This window comes from Procambarus clarkii, chromosome 12 (assembly GCF_040958095.1).
Source record: "Procambarus clarkii isolate CNS0578487 chromosome 12, FALCON_Pclarkii_2.0, whole genome shotgun sequence".
NCBI lineage: Eukaryota > Metazoa > Arthropoda > Malacostraca > Decapoda > Cambaridae > Procambarus > Procambarus clarkii.
The window spans coordinates 11,753,997-11,771,855 of NC_091161.1; the positions used below are offsets into that span (position 1 = coordinate 11,753,997).

The following is a 17,859-nucleotide window of genomic DNA, read 5'->3' on the forward strand; positions in this document are numbered from 1 at the left end:
TGTGATAAAACACCTAAATTATTGGGATCATCTCAAAGCTCTCCAAATGTACTCACTAGAAAGGAGACGAGAGATATACCAAATAATATACACGTGGAACATACTGGAGTGAATGTTATGGAAGAAAATGCAGAATAGAACCTGTGAAGAGCAGATGCGCCATAGGCACAATCAGAGAACACAGTATAAACATCAAAGGTCTGCAGTTGTACAACGTCCTCCCAACAAGTATGAGAAATATTGCTGGAACAACTGTGGAAAGCTTCAAGAGAAAACTAGATGGCTTTCTTCAAGAAGTGCCGCATCAACTGGTTTGTGGTGGATATGCGAGCCTGTGGGGCCACTCCAAGCAACAACCTGTTGGACCAAGCTCTCAAGTCGAGCCTTTTCCTGGGCCAGGGTTGGGGAGTGGAGGAACTCCAGGACCCCCATCCAAGTAAAGTCACGGTACAATACTTTCAAGTTTACCCTGAAACCTTCTACTGTACACATATATAATGCTTTTGTTTGCCAACTTTTATGTTTTGGTGTATCAAAGGTTTTGGTTTACTTCACTTTATTTTCAGCATGTAGTATACGTCCATTACTACTGACAACATTGCAGCTTTACCAGTTTCATGAACAAATCCACAAGGGCCGTGATGAGGATTCGAACCTGCGTCCGGGAGCATCCCAGACACTGCCTTAATCGATTGAGCTACGACAGGGTTAAAAGGGTTGAAACCGAAGTTCTACTGAACTTACTGGATCCCGTAGCCTCTCCGAGGCACAAACCAGGCTTTTACACAACTCCCCCCTACACCCAAGCTATGTCAACAGGCCGTTCTCCCTCTTCGCCCTTACATCATCACAGTTTCATCTTATTACCAGCAGCTTCATAACCTGACGAGCTTTACCACTGTTTTCATTACAGTTACAGTTTATTCACCGATGTTCTGGATCTGCATAAAAATGGGCAAACTGTGGAATATAATTAGATTTCATAAAATTAGATTTTCATCTAAAAAGTTGTGCATATTTTCACTTAAGATCAATTTTGTCAAAGATAAATTTTGACAACTTCAAAAGAAATGTATATTACAGTACCAATTTTTCCTTTGACAACTTGTAGAGGACACCATGAAAATAAAACCAATATTTTAGTGTATAACTACATTTCAAATAACTGGGAATACAACAGCAAAAACAACAACCATCTCTTGTTCCCCTACATCCACAAGCAATACATGACATGGCAACTCCAGGCCCACATGACCACTTAAAACTGACCTGCACGTCACTGCCAACTTACACAAACAGTTGGTAAGTGTCCGCACCCTAATAGAAAACATAGCCAAACAACTAAAATAACCCAGTACAGTACGTATTAGTCTAAAAGGAAAACTTTCTGTACCTTAACTGGACAATTATTTTGTTTATGATAAAAATAATCATTTACTTGGGTTTACATATGCAATTACCCAACAATGAAGGCAAACATTAGAATTCATCATTCTAATTATAATTCATCATTCTACAAGGTAATCTCATGCAGACCTGGAGTCTTCACTACAATCTATCATGGGAATGTCACAGAGTTATACTGTTGAGGATTACTCATTTATGGTATTCAACTACAAAGTTTTCAAAAAGACTCCCTGGGAACACCTCATGTATGGTACAACACCAAGAAAAGTCGACTTTTATGCCTACAAAAGGAAGTGACGTAAACACTTGGAAATGCCGTCAGTGTATGGACGTAAGTAGCTCTTTACATCCTCTATATACAGTGGAAGGATTACACAGCACTCCTTCATAGCCATACACTGTTGTATTGCACCTCAAAGTTTGTATTTTTATTTCATAGACAAAAAAGTAGACTATTGATATTGTTTGACCAAGCCACAAGAGGAAAGATCACCCCATCTCAAAATTAATGCATCACGCTTAAACCTAGTGCAGCAGATCATTCACATAATTACATATACAGATCAACACACTGAAAAATTAATGTGGGAATTTTTAAAGGTTAAAACATATTAAAGTATAAAGAATATAATTCATCTATACAGTATCCCACTATAAAATTCAAATCATTACGTTCCTGGAAAAGTAGTCGAGAACCTACGATATAATGTTCACACTATCCAATAATTATCATCACTGGAGATTACAGGGGCATATCCATAATCCTCACATCTCCTTTAACATTTATACTTTATCAATATTCCTATGATATGAATAACACACAACATTCTAATGCCAACTTATCTGCTTAAATTATATGAAGCTTATCTCGATATCAAATAACTTAAATACTCTGACCTTGATTTAACAATTTTCACTCAGTGCTACAGCATTATAACAAGGCAGCCTATGAATAATACCTAAACCACCTACACCTTTATTCACGTAGAGAATGCACCATAATGTAGAAATATCCTTATGACTGCAGATATTCAACACAAACATGCCTTAATAACAAATTATTCTATATCCAAGAAAGGAATTGGCTCATTTTACAAAATACTTTTTAGAATACCAATATGCATTATATTAAAGAATGTGATGCCAATATATATACTATAGTATTATACACAAGATTTAAACATGATGCTAAAAAGAGGCAATTAAACTTTTGCTATAAATAACTTTACAGAGCTCAAACCACAACTCTGCAATCAGTCAGTCAGTCGGTCTGAATTAAATGTCATCTCTGAAACACCCAACAGCCAATATTGACTATGAATATCCAGTATACAATGCTTAGGAATAAAATTATAATCTATTATCAGAAAGCTTGTTTCTTTGAAAATAATTATGCCCTAACCTCTCAAAGCTTTGTTCGATGGGCGACCTAAAGTCTCGTCCACAGTCAGACATGGCGCCCCAAGAGTGGAAGTTAGAGCACACTATAAAGTGCTGCCACGTGGACACCCAAAATCAGACATTCGTATCTAGTAAAAATATTTCATTAAACTCGCAAAATCCACTAGCATTAAATTTCATAAAACTATTCTGAAAAATAAAATATTTACTGTATTAGAGAATGATGAGGGCTATCAAAGGACTAAGGGAGCCACTGTAGCTAGAAAATGTTATAAACTCGAGTTATTGTGGTGATGGAGTGCAGTGGGTGGCAGAGTGCAGGTGGTAGTGGAGGTGGCAGTAAGGGTAGGTCCTTTAAGATGCAGCCGGCTGGCTAACTTCAGTTCCGGGTGTAGTGGATTGTACGGTGCCACCGTTGGCTGCTTCCAGGGCTGCCTTTTCACCTTCAGCTTCCTTCAAAGCCTCCTCAAAGTCTTGAGTCGAGTTGGAGCCAGAGCCTCCCATACGAGTCTTGAAGATTTATTACCGACTATTAAATGCGACTCATAAAATATACTGTATAACAAAATAGAGTAATTTAACTGTATAAAAAATCTAATACCATTTCTAACAGTGAATAATGCAACTAAATCATATAGTTTGATTAAACTGTATTTAATGATTTGTCTAAAATTCACTCGAGATTAATTATGAGAGTGAGCAGCAACTCTTATTTTGACAGGTCAATTTAAGAATGGCATTCTGGACAGCAACATATGTAGTAGTTAAACAGTAGTTCAGTTTTAAGTTAAAAACAGTGTGCACACAAAAAAAACAATTTTTGAAGTAAAATGTTCAAGCACTGTATTTTACATTTACATTACAACCATGCGTGCAGGGTAAACTTTGTCTCAATAATACCGTTTCAGGCAAAAAAAGGCACTACTTACCCCTATAATGTATACTATTATGTATTCTACTGCCAATGTATACTACTATACATTAACTCCTGCTTAATGATGGATTAATGTATCTGATATATATTGTACACACTAAGTAAGTAATTATCAAAAGAAGGCACCAAACCCGGAAGGCTGTGTAGCACCATCAAATGTGCGGAATAATCAGAGGGCGCTAAATATCACCAAGGATGCCAATACGAGAACAAAAACGCATAAGGCGAACGATATCAAAAGTATTCGAGTCACCAAGAATTCTATTGAGGGACAAGCGACCGCGAGGGACGGTCGGAAAGCAAGACACACGCTCGTCCCAGAAGTCAGGACATTCAAGAAGCTGTACATACCAAGGAGTTCCTGAAATACCAGCTCAATATACCACTTTCTTGGAATCATTCAATAACATCCAGCATGAGGTGTTCGATTTTTTTTATAATATTACGATATAGCAAAAAATGTGTAACTAGGTTTTATCAGATTTTATCCATTTTAATGTAAATTTGGTAAGATAAAATGGTGGTTATCGAGATGATTTCGGGGCTTTTTTTAGTGTCCCCGCGGCCCGGTCTTCGACCAGGCCTCCACCCCCAGGAAGCAGCCCGTGACAGCTGACTAACACCCAGGTACCTATTTTACTGCTAGGTAACAGGGGGCATAGGATGAAAAACTCTGCCCATTGATTCTCGCCGGCGCCTGGGATCTAACCCAGGACCACAGGATCACAAGTCCAGTGTGATGTCCGCTCGGCCAACCGGCTCCCAAACATCTAGGCTGTCTAAATGATGTTTGGGCTTTTTTTTTTTCCTATTTTTGACTCTGTTATAACTGACTTTAAGGACTATGCAAGTATAGTGATCAGTCCCGAATTATAAAGTGTGTTACCAGTGCATTCATGATGCAGTATTTACTTTATTCACTGTGGGTCGACTACAACCACTTGGGCTGGACGGTAGAACAGTCATTTCATACAGGTCGGCGTCCAATCTCTGACCGTCCAAGTGGCTGGGCACCATTCCACTCCCCCGTCCCACCCCAAATCCACATACCTGATACCTTCCGTGTACAGTACTATCAAGTCATAATGGATTGGCATTTTCTCCTATAGTTTCCTTACCCCATGGTTTGACTAGATTTTATAAGAGCAAACAAGGGGGAAGGTGGGACAAGAGGGACAAAAAGAGCAGCAGCAACAGCAGCAAGCAGGGAGAGTGGAAAATGGGGGAAGCAAGTGTGGGAGCGAATGTGAATCTTCATGAATGTGAGCACAGAAGATAAAGTTAAACTGTCCGAGCTGTGGATACAAGTTCACGAAGAGGCTGTTTATTGGGGTACTAAAGGACAAAAACAATAGTTTACTGTTCTTTTAGGAAACCAAATTTTTTTGTCCTCTGAATGAATCTTTTTGTGGTTCAGGGTCCAATACTGGTGGTTTTGTTTTGAATTTGGATGTAAACAAGTATTTTGATTCTTTCATGTGGCTTTTTATTCCATTTGCATTTCTTCAGTTGGGTATGATCATTTTAACTTCTATTTCTTAAATCTCTATCACATCAGAAAATGTAATTTATTCATGTTACTTATGCATTTTAATTATTAATTTTCTTTTGTAAAATGTCATTTTTACATCTCTTTGATCTTGTTAATAGTCTCAGTCCAGGCACAACACCCCATCTCTTGCTGGTCTCAGAGTTATTTCCCCCATTCTTGGACACTTCTCTGTTTTAACCATTGTGAATTCCTCAACCTTTGTCTCTAGTATTTTCTACATTAGAATTATGACGTCTTATGTTCCTACTTTGATTCTAGGTACCTCTACCCCCTTCACTTACAGCTTAGGAGCACGGTGCATACAAGTTTCTCTTTTGTGTGCAAACCTAATCCTCATATTTGATCTATTTATTTTTATCACATCAATATAAAATAAGTTTGTTATCTATATTTCATAACTTGTCATTTAAAAGATTATCATCAACAGTACGAAGTTCAGTGCAAGACTGACGACAAAGTCAGAAGTGCACTTCTGTGCAACAGAAAGTTACCATTGTACTGTGTCACACTCGTCACACATTCTCAACCCAATTTCTGGTAATTTTTTTAAATAAAATAGCAAAAAGCTGATTTAATATACTGTATTGTGCGTATATGTATCTGTGTACATGTACATATATATATACATACATGTGTATGCAGTATTAACAATTGTGTAGCTAGCTTCACAGAATTGTCACTCGCTTAGCTAAATGAACAACGGGGTTCAGTTCTTGAACCTATCTTCTTGTGCCTCTAACCCTTTCCATCACCGCCCATGGGATGGGTATGGGGTGCATAATAAGGAAATGAAAAAATTCATAGTCCATGTAATCTCCCATATGAGGTTTGTGAAAGCTCTAAATATTATACTCCCCTCTGTGTGGAAGCCACTTACAAAAGGTAATTTTTTTCCACTTTCTTTTTATTATTATTTTCTACCACAGACATGGCCACACACATTTACAATGCTAACCAGCATATACGTATACATTTTCTTCTGTCCTCCATGGACAGGGTTAGAGATCAGTTAAACATATAGTTCAGGGATTTATTGAACAATCAACCACAGAAGGTCATTCGGTACTTTTAAAATGCTAAGCTAACCTACATTTCCACTTTTATGTTAGCAAAAATAAACGAGGTCACTATTTGTCTCGCTATATGGGACGTCCATTATTGTTTCAGTTCGCTCAGTGGTGTGGCGGTATTTTGAACTTCTGATTTGTACATGTTGTTGCAGTAGCTCTTAGTTATGTGCAAGGCAGTCCACAACACCCACAACGAGGGTGTATATGTACGTATTGTCACAACTAGCATGAAAAGGGAAGTCTATGGGAGTGTGTGAAAAGCTGGAGGAAAAAAAAGTATTCCGAAGAATCAAAGAGCTACAAGGTTGGGAGAGCCTGGAAGAAGACGGGAAGCATGCCCGAATATTTACCCGTGCTGCAGAATATACGCCTCCTACACGCTCCTCGAAAGATTTGAATGTTGGCGTTTCCTTGAGCTGGCCGAACTTGGCGCCGATACCACCGAAGAGCGAGGAGGTCTTCTCCCCAACGGCGCTCATAGCCCCAGCAGTCTTCTGGTACCTGTAAGACATCCTTCATTACCATGGGTACATACTACAATAACCTGCAAATTCCTCATCTTAATTCTCCTCTCCTATACTCCTCTATACTATCAACGTGTAACATGGCATTGGTAGAGCAGCAAGGCGAGGGCCTGGCGGGACCAACAACAGTACAGAGGACCTGCAGCTACAAGTCCCACCAACAAGATCACTACAAACAATCAGAGCTCCCGTGGCCTTGAGGTTATCTCGAGATGATTTCGGGGCTCTAGTGTCCCCGCGGCCCGGTCCTCGACCAGGCCTCCACCCCCAGGAAGCAGCCCGTGACAGCTGACTAACACCCAGGTACCTATTTTACTGCTAGGTAACAGGGGGCATAGGGTGAAAGAAACTGCCCATTGTTTCTCGCCGGCGCCTGGAATCGAACCCAGGACCACAGGATCACAAGCCCAGCGTGCTGTCCACTCGGCTCGGCCGACCGGCCTGACTATACTTTAATCTGACGAAGGTGATCCCTGGGACCTAGAGGTTGCACCACATCTCTAAAAGTAGTAGTGTCAACACTACAAAATTTCACCCCTGCATCTCTTTACTGGAGCACTAACTTTCACACTTGCTCAGAGAAAAGATCATCACTGCTAACAGCACTATTATACCAATATTTATGGCATCTTGGTAATATAACTAAGCAAGTGAAGCGGAATGATAATACCCTCAACAAAATCGGTACGGTACCCGGACTGGTCTGGTACACTGATTAATGAAGATTAAGATACCCCAAGAGGTGGCACGGGCATGAGTAGCCCGTAAAGTGTCTGGTGGGTGCGGAGGGGGGGTGTATATTATCATTTGTCTGCAGAATTGAGCTATTAGCTCTTGGACCCTGCCTTTCTAACAAATCTATTTTTACTCTTGTATCTACTACATATATTTCACTCTCACACAAAGTTGAGTCCCACCTCTGAAGTTGAGAGGCAGGACCAAAGAGCCAGAGCTCAACCCCCTCAAGCACAATTAGGCGAATACAACTAGGCGAGTACACACACACGGAAACGGCCCGTAACAGCTGTAACTCCCAGGTACCTATTTACTGCTAGGCAAAAGGGCACATCTGGGTAAAAGTAACTTTGCCCATTTGTTTCCGCTTTGGCCAGGAATCAAACCCGGGCCCTTAAGACCACGACTCCCGAGTGCTGTTCACTCAGCCGCGAGGCCCCCGCGGCTGCATGGGCCAAGACTCGTGTTCGCGTGTACATGTACAAGTACATACGTACACACACACAAAATATACTCGCACTGGTCTGGTACTTATGTTAGTGCGAGCTCGAGCGCGCGCGCACACAGGCACACTTCCGAATTCCTTGGGTAATCCTCCTCGGCAACAGGAGCCTTACTCTGGCCGTAAACTTTCCAAAATGTGAACACTCCCAAGTAGTTTTTAATTAAGAAACACTAAACAAAGTTGGGGTATAATGAACAAGACTTTCAGGCTAATTTTAGTTTGTAAACATTGCTTAAAACGAATGTTTAACCTGAACATCAAGCAGGATAGGTACACAGTTCTCTACTGCTGTGATATTTTACCTGGATCTTACCTAGAGACGGCTCTGGGAGTACTTCTGTTCCCCAAGCCGGGCCTGGGGCCAGGCTTAACTTTTAAGAGTTTGGTCCACCAGGCTATTGCTTGGAGGAGCCCACATATCCACTGCAGCCTATTCAGTTAGGCACTTGTTGCATAATACTGTTCAGTTTTTTGTTTCATGAAGATGTCCACTTCTATTCCGACATTTATTATGCTTGCTGAAAGGATGTTTAACAACCGTGGACCTCTGATGTTCATGCAGTGTTCTCTGATTATGCCTATGGCACCTCTGTTTTTTCACTGGCTCTATTGTGCATTTCCTTCCATATCATTCACTCCAGTATGTAATTTTAGTGTAGATTTGGGATCTGGCCCTCCAGTATCTTTCATGTATTCATTAATACCTCTCGTCTCCTTTCCAGAGTACATTCTGAGAGTTTTCAGGCAGTTCCAGTAGTTTAGGAGCTTTATTGTGTGTATGCATGCCAAATATGTTCTCTGTATTCCCTCTATTTCAGTAATGTCTCCTGCTCTGAAGGGGAAGCGAGTATCGAGCAGTACTCAAGGCGGGACAGCACAAGTGATCTGATTAATATAAGTATTGTTGTGGGATCCCTGGATTTGAAGGTTCTCACATAATGACAGTAATATTAATGACATTAATTTTAAAATTTTCAAAATTTACTCTGGCAGTATGGGGGGAGGGGAAAAGGCATTAAAATCCATGTATTGAAAATACTCAAAAGGAAAGTCTAATGAAACAAAACTTGACCCATAAGAGAAGGGCAGTGGTGATCATGCAGCGTAAGGGTCAAGAATGCCAGACACTAAAATATATACAGTGTCAGAATCAGAGGGCCAAAGAGTCCCCAAACTTGTACTGGCAAGTTAAGAAATATTGCAACAAAGAAGGTCGTGGTTTTTAAGTCGGAACCAGTTAAGTTCCTACACAAGAGTCAACCCGTTCTCGCACTTTCTTACAGTCAATATTGACTTATTAAATACGTGCATATGTGACATACTAAACATAAGTCAATATTGACTATACGAAAGTGCGAGAATGGGTTGCAAGAGTGCCTGATCAGCCGAGTTGTGATTGCGGTGGAGGCCTGTGGGACGCGACCAACAACCGTCTCCTTAAACAAGCTATCAAGGAAACTAGGCCTTAGACTGGGCTTTGGCGATACAGATAGGAATAAAAGCACCAAGCCATTACGACTATATGGCGCTGGGAAGGGGTCAGGATAAGGATTTGGGATGGGACGATGAGAAGGAATGGTGCTCAACCACTTTGACGGTCTCGGAGGATTGAACGCCGACCTGCATGAAGCGAGACCGTTGCTCTACCGTCCAGTCCAAGTAGGCGAGAGACTTTCGAAATAAGACACTAACAAAAAATTAGCTTGCAGGAGGGTGCATAGGTTGTGGTAAATGTGAGGCAGGAAGCCCCTAAAGGAGAGAGCACACTAGGCCGTGCTCATCACTATAAATAACCAGTAGTATTAATCCTCCAGGGAACGCACCATGTCGGCACATTAAAGATACCCCGACACTGTAAGAACACGCATTAAAACACCATATGCAATGGGAGGCAGATGTTTCAAGTATCACAAAATGACTTCAACAGAAAGTTGTGCGTTGTGTTGGAAGACCTGACAGAGGGAGCTTGGGGGTACTAGAACTCCCGTAACCCTTTACAGGTATGCTATAGGCAACCCCTCTGACGTTAGACATTATTACAATTGGATAGGCCCGAGGGTGGTGAGGGAGGGGATGAAGCACAAGGATTACTACTCTGTACTATACTACTCCCGGTACAAGTAAATAACCTAAATGACCAAGCTGAAGCATGTATAAAAATGTCTAAAGATGAAACAGTCATGACATACGAAGATTATTAAAACATTTAAGACAACCCCAGTAAGCTTCAAGGATGATCAGAGAAATGGCTACTCTACTTCATTCAAGATTAATAAAAAGGTAATAGATGAGGGAGGAAGTAAGATGATCATCTACTGAAAAATACCAAATACAAATACTGAAATGCCCTAAAAATACAAAGTACTTTCGAGTATTAATCCACAGTGAAGCACTGAGGCTCTCCAGGATATTGTTCACCACCAACACAGGCAACACTGATAAACAATGTACATTTAGTTAGAGAGGGGGAAGGTGGCCCTCACAGTGCTGTGTACGACACCCCCGGGGGCGTGCTGGCGTACAGCGCTCCCAGCGGCACTCACACCTGAAAGGAGTAAGTCGTTTGGTACGAAACAAAGCTCTGGTCAACTGCGAGGGTTGATGACCCATCACACTTGCTGCGCGCACACACACACACACACACACACACACACAATCACTAAGACATGATAACGATATGCAAGACACACATGAAAAACAATTTAATAAGGGAGCATGTTTAATGTAAATATGGTAGCATAAAGGTGACATTGAAGAAATTGAATGACTAGAGCAGAGTTTGCCAACCTTTTTTGACCCATTCCCCACCTGAACACTTAAAAAGGTTTAATGCCCCCCCCCCCCATCTCCCAGAAGAAATCCAAGTACAATCTAGGTAGTAAAGGGTGCACAAACTGTCGCTCACAGGACTGGTATGGGGTGCACAAGCTGTCGCTCACAGGACTGGTATGGGGTGCACAAACTGTCGCTTACGGGACGAGTATGGGGTGCACAAACTGTCGCTCACAGGACGAGTATGGGGTACACAAACTGTCGCTCACAGGACGAGTATGGGGTACACAAACTACCACTCACAGGACGAGTATGGGGTGCACAAACTGTCGCTCACAGGACGAGTATAGGGTACACAAACTGTCGCTCACAGGACGAGTATGGAGTACACAAACTGTCGCTCACGGGACGAGTATGGGGTGCACAAACTACCACTCACAGGACGAGTATGGGGTACACAAACTGTCGCTCACAGGACGAGTATGGGGTACACAAACTACCACTCACAGGACGAGTATGGGGTACACAAACTGTCGCTCACAGGACGAGTATGGGGTACACAAACTGTATCTCACAGGACGAGTATGGGGTACACAAACTGTCATTCACAGGACGAGTATGGAGTACACAAACTGTCGCTCACAGGACGAGTATGGGGTACACAAACTGTATCTCACAGGACGAGTATGGGGTACACAAACTGTCATTCACAGGACGAGTATGGAGTGCACAAACTGTCGCTCACAGGACTGGTATGGGGTGCACAAACTGTCGCTCACAGGACTGGTATGGGGTGCACAAACTGTCGCTCACAGGACGAGTATGGGGTGCACAAACTGTCGCTCACAGGACGAGTATGGAGTACACAAACTACTACTCACAGGACGAGTATGGGGTGCACAAACTGTCGCTCACAGGACGAGTATGGGGTACACAAACTGTCGCTCACAGGACGAGTATGGGGTGCACAAACTGTCGCTCACAGGACGAGTATGGGGTACACAAACTGTCGCTCACGGGACGAGTATGGGGTGCACAAACTGTCGCTCACGGGACGAGTATGGGGTGCACAAACTGTCGCTCACAGGACTGGTATGGGGTGCACAAACTGTCGCTCACGGGACTGGTATGGGGTGCACAAACTGTCGCTCACAGGACGGGTATGGGGTACACAAACTGTCGCTCACAGGACGGGTATGGGGTGCACAAACTGTCGCTCACAGGACGGGTATGGGGTGCACAAACTGTCGCTCACAGGACGGGTATGGGGTACACAAACTGTCGCTCACAGGACGAGTATGGGGTGCACAAACTACCACTCACAGAATGAGTATTGGGTGCTAATTGTAATTAGTATTGTAATTAGCAAAAGCTAATTCTAATACTGTTGAGGACAGTGGGAGTCTTAGCGAGACTTAAAGTAGATGGTGGCAAGTAGATACTAGTCCATATTGATCTGTGGAAGACATCCACAGTGGTAGACTGGTAGACTAACGTGTCCAGCGTAGGATGACTTTAACGTGTCCAGCGTAGGATGACTAAGTTAATTCCCCAAATTAGAAATCTTTCATATGAAGAAAGATTAACAAAGCTTAAGTTGCATTCACTGGAAAGGCGAAGAGTTAGGGGTGACATGATAGAGGTTTACAAGTGGATGAATGGACATAACCGGGGGGATATTAATAGGGTATTAAAAGTATCAACACAGGACAGAACACGAAACAATGGATATAAATTGGTTAAGTTTAGATTTAGGAAAGACTTGGGTAAATACTGGTTCAGTAACAGGGTTGTTGATTTGTGGAACCAATTGCCGCGTAACATTGTGGAGGTGGGGTCCCTCGATTGTTTCAAGCACGGGTTGGACAAGTATATGAGTGGGATTGGGTGGTTATAGAATAGGAGCTGCCTCGTATGGGCCAATAGGCCTTCTGCAGTTACCTTTGTTCTTATGTTCTTATGTTCTTATTAACAAAGCTTAAGTTGCATTCACTGGAAAGGCGAAGAGTTAGGGGTGACATGATAGAGGTTTACAAGTGGATGAATGGACATAACCGGGGGGATATTAATAGGGTATTAAAAGTATCAACACAGGACAGAACACGAAACAATGGATATAAATTGGATAAGTTTAGATTTAGGAAAGACTTGGGTAAATACTGGTTCAGTAACAGGGTTGTTGATTTGTGGAACCAATTGCCGCGTAACATTGTGGAGGTGGGGTCCCTCGATTGTTTCAAGCACGGGTTGGACAAGTATATGAGTGGGATTGGGTGGTTATAGAATAGGAGCTGCCTCGTATGGGCCAATAGGCCTTCTGCAGTTACCTTTGTTCTTATGTTCTTATGTTCTTATCACAGCTGCGGCCTCCAGCACCACTAACCACAATAACATCAATGGTTGCTTGAGTTGTAGCAGAGAGAGAGACAGAGAGAGAGAGAGACAGAGAGAGAGAGAGACAGAGAGAGAGAGACAGAGAGAGAGACAGAGAGAGAGACACAGAGAGAGAGAGAGAGAGACAGAGAGAGAGAGAGAGAGAGAGAGAGAGAGAGAGAGAGAGAGAGAGAGAGAGAGAGAGAGAGAGAGAGAGAGAGAGTGTGAGAGTGTGAGAGTGTGAGTGTGTGTGGGTCGAGGACCAAGACTTCCAACGCTCGCACGCAAGACCAGAAAATAACCCGCTAATTCTACCTCCTGTTGCTATAGTAACGCGCCCCACTAGCCGGAACAACGCTCTCTAAACATTATTTGCGTTATCTCCGCCACAATCACCGCTCGTCTTCCCCCCCCCCCGGGCATAATGTGGTCGGCGGTCTTATTGTACCATCGTGGCCACGGTACAATGAGACCTCCGGGATAGGCGAGCCGGTCGGCCGAGCGGTCAGCACGCTGGACTTGTGATCCTGTGATCCTGTGGTCCTGGGTTCCATCCCAGGCGCCGGTGAGAAACAATGGGCAGAGTTTCTTTCATCCTATGCCCCCGTTACCTAGCAGTAAAATAGGTACCTGGGTGTTAGTCAGCTGTCACGGGCTGCTTCCTAGGGGTGGAGGCCTGGTCGAGGACCGGGCCGCGGGGACACTAAAGCCCCGAAATCATCACGATAACCTCAAGATGGTGCTCTGCTTTTAAGGATTAATCTAACTTTACTAATAAAGTTGTTTGAGCCAGTGTGGGGGTTCGATGCTCAGCGGCAGACTAACAATAGCGACCGGCTCCCCATAACGAACCCTGGACACGCTCACACCAACACCCAATGACTTCGGAAATAGGAACACGGAACTATTTATAAATCTTCACACCACGTAAGCCAGACTGTTAATAGGCAGACTATCAAGGTTAAGAAACGTGCTACCAGCCCGAACACTCGAGGAAATGAAACCGGGGAGATATGATCACGACATACAACATACTGATGGTGTTCGCCAGAGGCAATTTTTCATAAATGAGGAAAGGGATGGAAACAAAGTAGCGACGCCCCCCCTTCCCTTCAAGGGTGACCCTCGACGCCCCCTTGAAGGGTGACCCCCCGACGCCCCCTCCCCTCGACACCCCCCTTCAAGGGTGACCCCTCTACACCCCCCTTCAAGGGTGACCCCTCGACACCCCCCTTCAAGGGTGACCCCTCGACACCCCCCTTCAAGGCTGACCCCTCGACACCCCCCTTCAAGGGTGACCCCTCGACACCCCCCTTCAAGGCTGACCCCTCGACACCCCCCTTCAAGGTTGACCCCCGACGCCCCCATCAAGTGTGACCCCGACCCCCCCCTTCAAGGGTGACCCCCCGACACCCCCCTTCAAGGGTGACCCCTCGACACCCCCCTTCAAGGGTGACCCCTCGACACCCCCCTTCAAGGGTGACCCCTCGACACCCCCCTTCAAGGGTGACCCCCCGACACCCCCTTCAAGGGTGACCCCTCGACACCCCCCTTCAAGGGTGACCCCCCGACACCCCCCTTCAAGGGTGACCCCTCGACACCCCCCTTCAAGGGTGACCCCCGACGCCCCCATCAAGTGTGACCCCGACCCCCCCCCCCTTCAAGGGTGACCCCTCGACACCCCCCTTCAAGGTTGACCCCCGACGCCCCCATCAAGGGTGACCCCCCCCCCCCTTCAAGGGTGACCCCTCGACGCCCTTCACACACACCTATGTCAACAAGGCTGAACACTACAAGAACATCCCGCTCATTGTTCATTAATATTTTAAGGTGTTAAAAATGTTATTTCTGCCTATCTAAAGAGGCGGATGGTTGGCCAATTCATGTCAGGCTGCGAGCAGCTGCGTCCAACAGCCTGCTTGACCAAACCAACCAGAAACCGGGTTGTGAAGATATTGATCCCCGGAACCAACATGAGGTAGACCCTGTACATGCTTCCTTTGTCCAGTACTGACAGAGACGAAGACCAGCAGGAAAATGGGAAGAAACTGACACTTATGGTATTAGGGTGCCTGATAGCTGAGTGGACAGCTTTCGGATTCGTAGTCCTGAGGTTCCGGGTTCGATCCCCGGTGGAGGAGACAAATGGGTAAAATGTTTTTTTTCCATCCTGATGTCACTGTTACCTAGCAGTAAATAGGTACCTGGGGCCAGATTCACGAAGCAGTTACGCAAGTACTTACGAACCTGGGGCCAAATTCACGAAGCAGTTACGCAAGTACTTACGAACCTGGGGTTAGATTCACGAAGCAGTTACCCAAGCACTTACGAACCTGGGGTTAGATTCACGAAGCAGCTACCCAAACACTTACGAACCTGGGACCAGATTCATGAAGCAGTTACACAAGCACTTACGAACCTGTCCATCTTTCCTCAATCTTTGGCGGCTTTGTTTACAATTATTAAACAGTTAATGAGCTCCGAAGCACCAGGAGGCTGTTTATAACAATAACAACAGTTGATTGGCAAGTTTTCATGCTTGTAAAGCATGAGAACTGCGGTTTTCATACGGTCGGGGATTGAACGCCGACCTGCATGCCGCTCTACCGTCCAGCACAAGTGGTTAAGAGTTAACAGATCAGGAAGCAGCCACGCTGATACTCGCCCCGATAAGAAAGACTGGATAACAGATCACGGTAATATTTAACCCCACAAATCATTCTTTACTACGAAATAATAAAATGAAATGATACTTTTATTGCCCAACCGGTAAGTTATGCCCACAACTTATATTAACTACAGAACTTATTGAATAAATTCGTTTATTAATGTTAAGCTGTAAATCATTTACCTGGAAACACAAACCGGAACTGTCTATTTTCCGCTTGTTACAACTTGTAATAAAGTTGTTACATCTTGGCCATAACGTGTTTATGACGTATTTAAAACGTTGTTACAACTTATTGGTTGTTATAACTGGTTAGGTGTTAACACTTGTTCGAACGTTGTACCAACGTCATAGTTTCGGTGTGTGTTTTGCACAGAAGCCCAACCCGCCAAAGTATTAAATTTTAATGCAATCAAAATGAAGATTTACAGCTAAGGAGGGAAGAGAGAGCAACAGCAAGACAGCAGGCAACCCGTGCACACATTGCACGCATGCAATGTGTACACCTGGTTGTGCTTGCCGGGGTTGAGCTCTGGCTCTCTGGTCCCGCCTCTCAACCGTCAATCAACAGGTGTACAGGTTCCTGAGCCTATTGGGCTCTATCATATCTACACTTGAAACTGTGTATGGAGTCAGCCTCCACCACATCACTTCCTAATGCATATATGTGTGTGTATGTATGTATGTATGTATGTATGTGTGTGTGTGTGTGTGTGTGTGTGTGTGTGTGTGTGTGTGTGTGTGTGTGTGTGTGTGTGTGTATACTCACCTAGTTGTGCTTGCGGGGTTGAGCTCTGGCTCTCTGGTCCCGCCTCTCAACTGTCAATCAACAGGTGTACAGGTTCCTGAGCCTATTGGGCTCTATCATATCTACACTTGAAACTGTATATGGAGTCAGCCTCCAGGCATGTACACACGCACGACTCTCCATCACTAATATGTGAACCTTCCTCCGTCAGCCCAGGAAATGTATATGTTTATCTCTCAGAATGTTTGGTAATATGTTTATTGTTTGTGATGTGTGTCTATGTATGTATTAACACGATGTACTGAACGGGGTGAGAATAGCTTGAGCTGCCTCATCCCTTTGTGTGTATTTACCCAACCACTTGGGCTGGACGGTAGAGCGACGGTCTCGCGTCGTGCAGGTCGGCGTTCAATCCCCCGAGACCGTCCATAAGTGGTTGGGCACCATTCCTTTCCCCCGTCCCATCCCAAATCCTTATCCTGACCCCTTCCCAGTGCTATATAGTCGTAATGGCTTGGCGCTTTCCCCGTGATAGTTCCTTCTCCAGCTCAACCATTACTAAAGGGCCCACATTAATTTTTTTTTTTTGAGATATATAGAAGAGTTGTTAGACTGTTGTAGAGCCACTAGTACGCGTAGCGTTACGGACAGGTCCCTGGAATACGATCCCCGCCGCGAAGAATCCTTGTTACAACCAAGTACACATTTTACTGTTGAGTTAAACACAGGCTACAGTTAAGGTTTTGTGCCCAGTCAATCCTCCCCGGCCAGGATACGAACCCTGGACAAAGCGCTCGCGGAACGCCAGGAGAGAGTCTTACCACTATCATCTTACTACACAATGTAAGGAAAATACTCTTACTAAGAAGATATGTAAGGAAATGCTCTCACCTTGTACGGGAGATCAACACTGGTACTGTAAGTTGTGGAAGCATAATTCATAACTCATAACTCCAGCCATAATTTAAGGACAGTTTCGACTAGAAATTCTAACAATCTTGGTTATCTTGAGATGATTTCGGAGCTTTAGTGTCCCCGCGGCCCGGTCCTCGACCAGGCATCCACCCCCAGGAAGCAGACCGTGACAGCTGACTAACACCCAGGTACCTATTTTACTGCTAGGTAACAGGGGGGCATAGGGTGAAAGAAACTCAGCCCATTGTTTCTCGC

At 44.1% G+C, this 17,859-nt stretch overlaps 1 protein-coding gene across 9 annotated transcripts in view; it reads right to left on the reverse strand.

Moving 5' to 3' along the window:
- Nucleotides 1–1,137: 1,137 nt before the first annotated feature.
- The window catches only part of LOC123772896 (uncharacterized), a 99,270-nt gene continuing 82,548 nt past the window's right edge, over nt 1,138–17,859 (reverse strand). For 8 of the 9 annotated variants that reach the window (XM_069323234.1, XM_069323233.1, XM_045766300.2 and 5 more), the window contains 2 exons: nt 6,715–6,865; nt 1,138–3,318 (listed from right to left, as the gene is read on the reverse strand). In XM_069323234.1, coding sequence (XP_069179335.1) covers nt 3,163–3,318; nt 6,715–6,865 — 307 coding nt within the window. In that variant the 3' untranslated portion in view covers nt 1,138–3,162. Of the gene's footprint in view, nt 3,338–6,714; nt 6,866–17,859 lie in introns of all 9 variants that reach the window. The other variant, XM_069323235.1, reaches the window with a different exon arrangement.